The 13072-nt window shown below is 36.8% G+C and overlaps 1 protein-coding gene across 8 annotated transcripts in view; it reads right to left on the bottom strand.

Moving 5' to 3' along the window:
- The window catches only part of LOC130096592 (cAMP-specific 3',5'-cyclic phosphodiesterase 4D-like), a 336854-nt gene that overhangs the window by 66392 nt on the left and 257390 nt on the right, over positions 1-13072 (bottom strand). The window contains exon 1 of one of the 8 annotated variants that reach the window (XM_056263149.1): positions 1573-1670. The exons of the other annotated variants lie outside the window; for them this stretch is intronic. Within the exon in view, the coding sequence (XP_056119124.1) occupies positions 1573-1655 (83 nt within the window). The 5' untranslated portion in view covers positions 1656-1670. Of the gene's footprint in view, positions 1-1572; positions 1671-13072 lie in introns of those variants that run through there. 8 annotated transcript variants of the gene reach the window in all.

Genomic DNA, 13072 nt, shown 5'->3' on the forward strand with positions numbered 1-13072 from the left:
CACTGTTCATGCAAAGCTGGATAGGTCTCTATTCACTTCTATAATCGTTATTACAAAGCAAACGGACTACGCGAGTATAATGTTGTATTTATTAGCAGCGTGTGCTAGACGACACTTATCAGGATTTGACTTCGGTTTGGGAAGGGAAAAAAACGCACACCCCCCTCCAACCTCTCTGGGAAACGCGTATCTGTGTTACAAATGCCCCAGGCACAACGTTTAACCATATTTTTGATAAAACTACGACGGTAATAGCCTGCCGAGACCAAAAATATGAGACGCCTGTGTTAAAGTCAATGGAGCGCTGTGAAAAGTGTCGGACCTCTGTGGGAGCTCGTTCTTGGCTGCGCTGTGATTGGTCAATCTACATTCTAGGGTGTGGCTTAGCCAAAGGCGAATTCACATTTTGTCAGAACTTCTAGTAAATGACATGTTATTTTGTTTAGCTGTCTGATAAGAATCGTGTGAGAATCACGTGATTCTCCTTTTATCCAGAATCGAATGCGTGAGAACCTGTAACTGGTCTTAAATGTGAGATGTGCGTCAATGCAAAAGAAAAGGCGTTTCATCAATAACATCTTTGGTGTAACACTTGAGGTTTTCTTGAGAAGGAAACTGAAAAAAAGAAGTATCAGGGCAGTTTATCAACGTACCGGGCCAAAACCAGTTTCCTCTTTCAAAATGAATATCGCACAATTTCCCACATCCTAATCTGACGTGCTGTGACAGTAAATGCAGAAAATACTCAAGTGTATGCTAGGAATAAATTATATTTTAAAATATATTGCAATAGAAAACAGTTATTTTAAATTGTAATTAATATTTCACTATTATTAATTAATATTACACTGTATTTTTGATCAAATAAAGAGACTTCTTTCAAAAAACATAAACATTATCTTACAAATCCCAAACCTTTGAACAATACCGTAAATACATATATATAGCTACAAAAAAAAATAGCAATTCATTAAATTTAATATTATATATATTTTTTTTATTATAACTAAAAACAAAGGATAAAAATTTGAGGTTACCCTTTATTTAAGGTGTCATTCAGTGTAATTATATATTTAAGTACTGAGTAATATAAAGCAACTACATGTACTTACTATAGGGTTAGGGTTTGGTTGTGGGTTAGCTGCATGTAATTATGCATAATTTATTGTTATTACTATGGTAAGTACATGTAACATATATAACACTGTAAAATAAAGTATTACCAAATTTGACAGGCTAATATGAATCCTTTTTTCCTCATCATCTCAGGCAACAAGCTGGAATCAGTAAAGTATTGCAAGTAATATTTATGCAAGCCATGAGTACACCTGTCCTCTCTAACTTTATGTACATATTCCCCGAATGCAGAATGACATTTCACTGCAAATACGAGGGAATAAAGAGAATCTGACAACGAGATATACAGAAATCTTCACTGCAAACTACAAACTTCACAGCAAAGCAGCCACAACTTCTGCCAGCTCACCACAGAAAAACACTTGAGTTCAGCACAGCAAGCTTATCTCCCCGTGACATCAGTGTGCATGTAAGAGTTTCTGAGCCGCTCTGTACCTGTAGGATTTGAGCAGGCGCTTTCGTTTCATGCCTCTGGTTACGGCCTGGAAGGGAGAGATGAAGTGACCCGTACGGTCCATCGGTACGTCTAAACTGAAGCCTCGTCTTGAGATGTGCAAGTGCTTCCTAGACTCGGTCTGAGTCGCACAATCTCCTCCCCTTCCACACGCAGAGACAGACGTCTTCAAGCGGCCGCCGCTAACCCCGACTCCTCCCCATGATAATCTCATTAGCATCTAAGGACACTGAGTCCAAGCGAGGGCTTCTCGTACCTCTGGCTTCCCCTCAAAATACTGCACTGATTACTCATGCACAGCCCAAACTGACCTCTTCTTTACAGGGATAGTTCACTCGGAAATTACGTGAAGGTGTCATTGTTACAGTGTAATTATACTGAGTAATATTAACTACATGTACTTACTATAGGGTTAGGGTTTGGTTGAGGGTTAGTTGCATGTAATTATGCATAATTTACTGTTATTACTATGGTAAGTACATGTAACATATGTAACAAGGACACTGTAAAATAAAGTGTTACCGAACATTTAAATCCGGTCATCCCTCGTGTCATTTCAAGTCAAGTCACCTTTATTTCTACATCATAATATTTGAATGTATTTTCATAATACTCATAATACTGTTCTTCTAGTTATTCTCATATAGCAGCTATTGGAATTAAAGTCTCGCACATTCACAGAAAACAACTTATTTCTGTGTTACCAAATAAGGTGGAAACAATAAAGGCTTTTTCAAAGCAGCTTTACAGTAATAAACGGGAAAATGATGCAAACTTCATCAAATATGAGGCAAATTCAAGTTCTTTAATATAGCAGCTCATTATTCAGCTTTCAAACCCATAAGACTTTGGTTAATCTTCAAAACACCAATTAAGATATTTGAAATGAAACCGGAGAGGTTTTTGCCCCTCTAGGTAACCAAGACTTTAGAAATATTATAAAGGAACTGTAAAACAAATCCATATTTAATCCAAGTCTTGTGAAAAGGATTGCTTTATACTAAACATACAGTAGTGGCCAAAAGAGATGTCCAGCCTAGGAAAATGTATATCTTCATCCTTTTTTCACATATTATTAAAAATTTTCTATAGATTTTGTAAGTATATCGTGTAGTTGTGCTTGAGGTCAATTCATTTATTTGTGATAATAACACAATGAAACATGAAAAATTGTGCCGCAATCATTTTTGCCAGACTGTCATACAAAGAAATTATGAACACGTGCAAAAACAAGAGAGAACCAACAAAATATTAATAACTGATTATGTTGTAGCCAATGTAGCTTTTTGTTTTTATATGCATTTTCTTTTTACATGGTAAAACCTGTAGCTGTAGTTTGCCCTTTTTTTGCCAAATAATTTTGTCAGATAAATACCTTAACCAAGTTTTGTTTTGTTCTTCCCTCATATTTATAATATTAAAAAATATATAAAATATTCTCCTAATATTTTTAATGGTTTAATCAAACGTGTAGGATCATTAAAAACAGATGTCCACTCCAGACACATAAAAAAAAAAAAACATATTTAAAACGTTAAATAAGTTAAATAAGTTAAAGTTAAATAACTAACTTCCGGCCAAACAAATACGGATTTCACTTAAGTCTAAAGCACGACTTATGCGAGTGATGCGACGCACTGCTGATAGTTCGTTTGGCCCGAAGCTAGAATTTTACTTTGTAACATGTTAAATATGAATATTTTTCTTACACAAACGTATCGTTTTGCTTCAGAAGGCCTTTATTAATCCCCTGGAGTCGTGTGGAGTTTGTTTATAATGGTTAGATGCACTTTTATGATGGATAGATGCACTTTTATGATGGATAGATGCACTTTTATGATGGATAGATGCACTTTTATGATGGACAGATGCCCTTTTATCATGGATAGCTGCACTTTTATAATGGTTAGATGCACTTTTATGATGAATATATGCACTTTTATCATGGATAGATGCACTTTTATGATGAATATATGCACTTTTATGATGGATAGATGCACTTTTAGATGCACTTTTATAATGGTTAGATGCACTTTTATGATGGATAGATGCACTTTTATGATTGATAGATGCACTTTTATCATGGATGGATGCACTTTTATGATGGATAGATGCACTTTTATGATGGACAGATGCACTTTTATGATGGACAGATGCACTTTTATCATGGATAGCTGCACTTTTATAATGGTTAGATGCACTTTTATGATGAATATATGCACTTTTATCATGGATAGATGCACTTTTATGATGGATAGATGCACTTTTAGATGCACTTTTATAATGGTTAGATGCACTTTTAGATGCACTTTTATGATGGTTAGATGCACTTTTATGATGGATAGATGCACTTTTATGATGGATAGATGCACTTTTATGATGGATAGATGCACTTTTATGATGGATAGATGCACTTTTATGATGAATATATGCACTTTTATGATGGATAGATGCACTTTTATGATGGATAGATGCACTTTTATCATGGATAGATGCACTTTTATCATGGATAGATGCACTTTTATGATGAATATATGCACTTTTATCATGGATAGATGCACTTTTATGATGGATAGATGCACTTTTATGATGGATAGATGCACTTTTATGATGGATAGATGCACTTTTATGATGGATAGATGCACTTTTATGATGGATAGATGCACTTTTATCATGGATGGATGCACTTTTATGATGGATAGATGCACTTTTATGATGGACAGATGCACTTTTATCATGGATAGATGCACTTTTATGATGAATATATGCACTTTTATCATGGATAGATGCACTTTTATGATGGATAGATGCACTTTTATGATGGATAGATGCACTTTTATCATGGATAGATGCACTTTTATGATGAATATATGCACTTTTATCATGGATAGATGCACTTTTATGATGATAGATGCACTTTTATGATGGATAGATGCACTTTTATCATGGTTAGATGCACTTTTAGATGCACTTTTATAATGGTTAGATGCACTTTTATGATGGATAGATGCACTTTTATGATTGATAGATGCACTTTTATCATGGATAGATGCACTTTTATCATGGATAGATGAACTTTTATGATGGATAGATGCACTTTTATGATGGATAGATGCACTTTTATGATGGATAGATGCACTTTTATGATGAATATATGCACTTTTATGATGGATAGATGCACTTTTATGATGGATAGATGCACTTTTATCATGGATAGATGCACTTTTATCATGGATAGATGCACTTTTATGATGAATATATGCACTTTTATCATGGATAGATGCACTTTTATGATGGATAGATGCACTTTTATGATGGATAGATGCACTTTTATGATGGATAGATGCACTTTTATGATGGATAGATGCACTTTTATGATGGATAGATGCACTTTTATCATGGATGGATGCACTTTTATGATGGATAGATGCACTTTTATGATGGACAGATGCACTTTTATCATGGATAGATGCACTTTTATGATGAATATATGCACTTTTATCATGGATAGATGCACTTTTATGATGGATAGATGCACTTTTATGATGGATAGATGCACTTTTATCATGGATAGATGCACTTTTATGATGAATATATGCACTTTTATCATGGATAGATGCACTTTTATGATGATAGATGCACTTTTATGATGGATAGATGCACTTTTATCATGGATAGATGCACTTTTATGATGAATATATGCACTTTTATGATGGATAGATGCACTTTTAGATGCACTTTTATAATGGTTAGATGCACTTTTATGATGGATAGATGCACTTTTATGATTGATAGATGCACTTTTATCATGGATAGATGCACTTTTATCATGGATAGATGAACTTTTATGATGGATAGATGCACTTTTATCATGGATAGATGCACTTTTATCATGGATAGATGCACTTTTATGATGGTTAGATGCACTTTTATGATGGATAGATGCACGTTTTTTAGCTTCAATCTGTTGGTTGCAATTCACTGCCATTTTAACGTTTGGAAGAGCTTTTTTAATAACTCTAATTGTATTTCTGATTGAGCCATATTCACCTAGGATGGCTTGAGGGTGAGTAAATCTGATTTTCATTTGAAAGTGAACTAATCCTTTAAGAAGTGTGTTGAGGAGGAAGTGCACTGGTGTAATTCCTCCTGATGGCCTCGTGTGGAAGTGAAACTGAACCGTGTTGGGGCTAGAGAAGCTCTTTGTGTTTATTCTTTCTAAACCTATCAAGCCATCAGGTTCATCGGCTGCGTTAACTGCCCATCATCTGTGTGAACTGAGCAACTCATTAAACCAGAACAACTGAGACGAGTGTCACCTGAGGAAACACGCTGATGGGGCAAACTCTCACACTCACACACTTAAGCTGCTTTGCTCCTCACATAACAGACAAATCAGATTACGGCTGACATTTACAAAGTTTAGCTCAAACAGGTACGATTCATTTAATTCCTCTAGGCTTCGATTGAACAAACACATTTAGTCTGCTCTTCATTTGATTTTGTGGAAAAAATGTAACTAATTTGTAAACTAAGTGGCACTTGTTGCAAAACACGATGCTCCAGTAGGACGTTTCCATACGGTTACTAGTCCTGTCACTATGTTTTGTCACTTAGAAAGATTTTAAGCATCATTCATTGCTGTAATGGTTGCCAACCCGTTTATCGCGATCGACTGGTAGATCTTTATCACTGTCCCGGTACAGTAGCTCCCGAAAATACTGAAAGATAAGTACAAAAAAACATTATCAAGGTTTAAATTGTGACCAAAATCAGCAGCTGTTTTTTTTTTTTTACAGTGGTGCCCAAAGAAACACTAATTTTCCATGAGCGCCACCTGCTGTCAGAGAGTGACTTTGCATTTTCGTTCAGTCCGTCTGTTTTTGTTTTATGCAGGTGTGTCTTATGTAACAACTTCACAAAGCTAAAGTCAGACCATTCTGTGTTTGTTCTAAGTCAAAAACAGTGGTCGACTGATATTGTTTTTTTGATGGCCGATGCCGATATCTTAGAGAGCAGGGTGGCCGGTATAAAGACGAAATTTTTATATATATATATACTTTATATTTATTTAATCTATATTTAATATATTAGAAATAAATTAGAAAACAAATCTTTAAAATAAACATGCTTATACTTTAGATGGCAACTTCTTGAATCTGCAATCCTATTACAGTATTTTTCACAAAAAAAGTAATTGCTTAAAAATATATGAATATGTGAATAAAAAGGAAGTAAACACTGTAACAGGGCACTCAGTAATCTGGTAATTTCGTGCGGACTGGTAATCATACTTTTTCAAATAAAGACAAGGTAACGCTAATTTTACATACAGCACACAGTGAAAACCATATGAATATGACACACTGGGACACTGGATATAGCACAGCATATTTTAAAATGAAGGATTTAAAGTTTTTTGATCGCGTCTCCTGTGAAGCAGATCTGTTCGCATTCACTCGCTTCGCACGGATCGACCGTCACTCGCAGGAACACGTTTATGCCGGCTACAAATGCACACTTCACAAGATATCACAGCTGGAGTCGATTAAATCTGCAAGGTTTGTGAAATTAAATGTTTATTAGATATTCAGAGATTTGTTTAAATGATGTACATGCGCATTTGCTAAATGTTGACGGTACATGAGAAACTATTTTAGCCTGATTGTTTGCCTTTTCTGTTACAAATAATATAAAAGCTTTACTTTTTCGCATACCATTTACTTTCTTTGTTTACCAGTTCTGTCTAACAAAGTATTAGATATGACTGACAAAGATCGTAAACTAATGAAGACGGAGAATGTGAGTGAGCGCTGTGTGATCAGGCGCCGCCCGTCAAAATAAAAGTCCCGCTTCCAACACATCGGCCAATCAGAAAAAGGCAGATGCCGATATTTTAAAAATGCCGAATATCGGGCGATATATCGGCCTTGGTGTTATATCGGTCGACCACTAGTCAAAAACAACTGTTTAGGGTGTTGTAACGTGGTGCGGTGAAGGCAGATAGGAGGCTGGATCCAAACGCAGTTTACACGCTTTATTTAAATAAACTCAAACAGAAACTCAGAACGCGGAACAAGAATCTTAACACTGGGAAACCAACACTCACGTTAATCCTGAAACATATAACAACTCACCAAGACAGGGCAGAAACACAGGGCTTAAATAATCAGGGACAAACGAGCTAACAGGATAACAAGGGGGCGTGGGAAAATCAGAAACACCTGGGAAAACTAATGAACAAGACAGGGAACCAAAGAACATGACAGGACACAAACCCACATCGTGACAGGTGTGTAGCATCTTTGTTTGGATTGTGATTAAAATGCAGTGGTTGACTCTTAATATCAAATGGCTACAGTTTGGACTGTTACAGAGCAAATTAACAACAAAATAAATTTGCTAAAACAAAGAAAAAGAACAATAAAAACGGCAGCTGGTATCGGAAATGGCTTATTTGTAGGGCTGGGTATCGATTCAGATGTTCAAATTCGATTCGATTTCGATTCACAAGCTCACAGTTCGATTCGATTTAGATTCTCGATTCGATTTCGATTCTCGATTCGACTATAATGAATATAGATGTAATACACATTTCAGTCTAAATATCAGTTATAATTTTTTAGACAATTTTCTATTACATTGATCTCACCTAAATGTTTGTTTTTACAATGGGGTAATTTTTTTTGTTAAGAGTTTATGCAACACATGGAAGCTTGATTTCATTCTTTGTATTAAATTGAAAAAAGTAGCACAAATAAATACATTAGAATAGGCCTAAAGACACAAATAAAGAGACATAAAAAGAAAAGTTTTTGGGTAGGTCAGAAATACTACAGAAACTGAATAAAGTAATCCAATGTAAAATAACACTGGATAGTCTTTTAGTCCTGACTGAATTAAATACATAGGCTATTAAATCTGATTCCTTACAATTAATGCTATATTATGTTGTTTTGACAACAAAATTAATGACAGACACATAATATGGCTGCGTTCACTTTAAGAACTAGTGCACGGATCCATTACTGTTTCATTATACTGTCTGTCACACGCGTTTTATGCTTATTTAAGACATAACCGACTGTCTTTACGAGGTTACTCACCAAGACCAGAGTTTTGACATAATTTTGCGTGTTTTTAACTGTTAAAGCGATATAATCCACGAAAAATAACTTTTGTTACTGGCGACCTGTTTGTGAGGCGGATTTAGGCTTTACAGTATGTGCACGCAATGAAAAACATGCGCGAGTGCGCGAGCACAGGATAGTTTAAAATTGCTTGAAAAAAGACTTGAAAATGATAAACGTTAGTTACGATGCAATGCTGGCCCGATTGTGCAAGTGAATCATGTCCCGACTCCTAAACACGAGTGTGTATCGACGCCTGCAGCGCTTGACGCTTGCCTTGTGCAGAGTGAGAAGACGCAGCACCGCGAGCCCTGAATATGGAAAAATTCGATTCGTGGCCGTTGAGAATCGATTTTGAATCGACCACATTTAAAAAAACGATTAATCGAAAAACCGATTTTTTTGCCCAGCCCTAATTATTTGCTTGTAAAAAAATGTGAATGGGCCATGATGAATCTATAGGTAGATCTTGCCTTTCATCAAGGCCGAGGTCAGGGATCTTGAGATGACCATTGCTGTAGCACAAACAGTGTGGGTTGAGTTACGCGCTGAAGTTCAATTTACAGTTTCGGACTAATCCCTAACCCTATGTATACTCTTAGAAAAAAGAGTCAATGGTGATCTATATAGAACCCAATGCATCTACTAAAGTTAACAGATTGAACATAACATAGCCGATTAACAGCAGAGGGCATTCAGATGCAACATCAGCCTTATTGGTACATAATGCACAAAATGCACAAATATTTCTAAAGCATTCTGAGTCAAATAAATGTGAATATCTTTTTTGCAATCTGCAGATTGTATTAGTTCCCCTGAATAGATATCAGCAACACCAGTTGACTAGCAAATACCACTAATAATAGCATGATTCTCAGCAGGCTTTTCCTCAGTGTGTGAATCTGATGGAGTGGCTCTTTAAGGTGAATGTGATTAAGTGATATATACAGTAAACACATTAGCAGCCTCTTCATTCAATCACTTTAGGAATAAACAAATGCATGAGGAAATGTTTACACACTATACCAAACAGCCATAGAAGGTAAAGCAACCCGACATAAACACAAAACGTTAAAATATGCACCGCTAAAGTCTGTTCATCTAAATAAAACAACATAAACAGGTTGAAACCGGCGAACGTTACCATCGTCTCCGGGCTTTAATGTCGATGGGTTTGTTGGTGGCGAACGGCGAGCCGCTGGAGGACATGCAGAGAGGATTCGCGAACAGCTCGAGCGAGTGGAGGTCGCTCATCTTTAACATCAGCTCATCTCTTCCCACGTCCTCTCTTTATGAACACAGCGCGAGGCAATGTGACACTGAGCATTCATAGTCATATTCAGACACCTCACTGAACCCCTAGCCGAACATTCAACCCGCCGCCCAGAGACCGGCCAGTTCCCCACTGGAGCTGCCAACATCTGATCAAACTTATGAGACGTGATGTTTATTGACTGGTTCTTGGAAACCGCACACACACCTGTTACTGTGGCACTGTTGCGTAGTGACAGACCAATATATGGACCAGGACTGTGCACTGGATCATATTTGGTCATTTTGAGATTATCTGTGTAGGTTGGCCATTTTAAGGCGAATTAATCTGCCAGCAGGAGATGTGCAAAAAAAAAAAAAAAAATATTGTAGGGGTGTAACGATTCCCTCATGTCACGATTCGATACATATCACGACACTGAACTCACGATACCATATAATTGCGATACTCCAAGACATATGATACAAGGTTAACAAAAATGCACTGTTGATTAAAATACTAAATTTGATGTTACATTGCGTGTGTAAATTAATAGACTTGGACTTGGTGCTGGAAACCCAAAGCACAGGACAATAGAGACATCAGAATAACAATATTCATGATTCTCAAGCTGAAAATACATATTTTAGACGAATATAATTGGACTCTTTCACTGACTAGATATATTTAAAATAATGTAGGACACTTTTTACTGGTAACATCAGACATTTGGCATCATCAGGACCCACAAATATTCCCCTATTGCATTATATTTAACATTATATAGCAGTTTCATGTAGTACTAAAATCTAATTAAAGCACCACCACTAAAAAAAATATAAAAAACGAATACTTCACAGCTGGCAAAATGTGCTGCCTATAGACCTAACGCGCACAGCCATCTTTATAATATTGTCCTTGAACTTGTGTATTTGTGGCAGCTCTTTTCTTTTGGTATATATTTCTATGACATCGCTGTCCAAGAGTAATTAGCAGGTGAAGTGTTGTAGAGTTAACGAAAGTTATCATGAGCATTGTAATGTCTGAAGCGGATGTCAGTAGACGGGGTTGATTTGAAAATAAGATTTTAACATTCATAAATACATAAGATCGCTGTGGAAATACAAACCGGAAGACAAAAGACAACAAGTGAGAAGGGGCGGAGCTACATAAGGTCTATATAGGAGAAAGGTGATTTAAGAAAGAAAGTCGATTCTACCTGACTAGAGAAAACTAGAAAACACCCATAATGCACTGGGCATGTTGCTGTGGAAGGCCACTCCCACCAGTCTGCTATGGATAACCTTACCAGAGTCAAATAGAAACATTTCTGATTATTATTATCAATATCATACATTTTTTCAGGATCCTTTGATAAAAAAAAAAAAAAAAAAAAAACCTAATTAAAAAAACTTAAAACTTATTATTCTTTTTTTTTTTTTAAATATACTTTTTTTAACATTATAAATGTCTTTACCGTCACTTTTTTTAAAGAATACTTACTTAATAAAAGATACTTTCTTAAAAAAAAATCTTATGGGTGCTGTATATATACTATTTATACACTCACCTAAAGGATTATTAGGAACACCATACTAATACTGTGTTTGACCCCCTTTCGCCTTCAGAACTGCCTTAATTCTATGTGGCATTGATTCAACAAGGTGCTGAAAGCATTCTTTAGAAATGTTGGCCCATATTGATAGGATAGCATCTTGCAGTTGATGGAGATTTGTGGGATGCACATCCAGGGCACGAAGCTCCCGTTCCACCACATCCCAAAGATGCTCTATTGGGTTGAGATCTGGTGATTGTGGGGGCCATTTTAGTACAGTGAACTCATTGTCATGTTCAAGAAACCAATTTGAAATGATTCGAGCTTTGTGACATGGTGCATTATCCTGCTGGAAGTAGCCATCAGAGGATGGGTACATGTTGGCCATAAAGGGATGGACATGGTCAGAAACAATGCTCAGGTAGGCCGTGGCATTTAAACGATGCCCAATTGGCACTAAGGGGCCTAAAGTGTGCCAAGAAAACATCCCCCACACCATTACACCACCACCACCAGCCTGCACAGTGGTAACAAGGCATGATGGATCCATGTTCTCATTCTGTTTACGCCAAATTCTGACTCTAACATCTGAATGTCTCAACAGAAATCGAGACTCATCAGACCAGGCAACATTTTTCCAGTCTTCAACTGTTCAATTTTGGTGAGCTCTTGCAAATTGTAGCCTCTTTTTCCTATTTGTAGTGGAGATGAGTGGTACCCGGTGGGGTCTTCTGCTGTTGTAGCCATCCGCCTCAAGGCTGTGCGTGTTGTGGCTTCACAAATGCTTTGCTGCATACCTCGATTGTAAAGTGGTTATTTCAGTCAAAGTTGCTCTTCTATCAGCTTGAATCAGTCGGCCCATTCTCCTCTGACCTCTAGCATCAACAAGGCATTTTCGCCCACAGGACTGCCGCATACTGGATGTTTTTCCCTTTTCACACCATTCTTTGTAAACCCTAGAAATGGTTGTGCGTGAAAATCCCAGTAACTGAGCAGATTGTGAAATACTCAGACCGGCCCGTCTGGCACCAACAACCATGCCACGCTCAAAATTGCTTAAATCACCTTTCTTTCCCATTCTGACATTCAGTTTGGAGTTCAGGAGATTGTCTTGACCAGGACTACACCCCTAAATGCATTGAAGCAACTGCCATGTGATTGGCTGATTAGATAATTGCATTAATGAGAAATTGAACAGGTGTTCCTAATAATCCTTTAGGTGAGTGTATATACAGAGAGAGAGAGAGAGATGGAGCAAATATTAAATACTATAGTGTTTATTGGTCAGTCTGCTTTCTAGATACTAGCATATGAATATACGGTTATGAAACATGGTCCCTAACTCTACTGTACGCAGCATGTGTGTAAAACTGGCCTCCTGGAGTCACTCTCCGTGCTCAACACACACTGAAGGAGCCGTGTGTGTAAGTGGACAGGTGAATTCATTGTGTTGATGTATGAGCGTGTGTTCAGCGCTGGTGATGAAAACAGCAGAGCAGCAGATGTTTGTGGGAATCATAAAGCCTCTTTCTCTGACTATTCAT

The sequence above is a fragment of the Rhinichthys klamathensis genome, unplaced genomic scaffold, assembly GCF_029890125.1.
Source record: "Rhinichthys klamathensis goyatoka isolate OS25496 unplaced genomic scaffold, OSU_Roscu_1.1 h1tg000200l_1, whole genome shotgun sequence".
NCBI classification, from domain to species: Eukaryota; Metazoa; Chordata; class Actinopteri; order Cypriniformes; family Leuciscidae; genus Rhinichthys; species Rhinichthys klamathensis.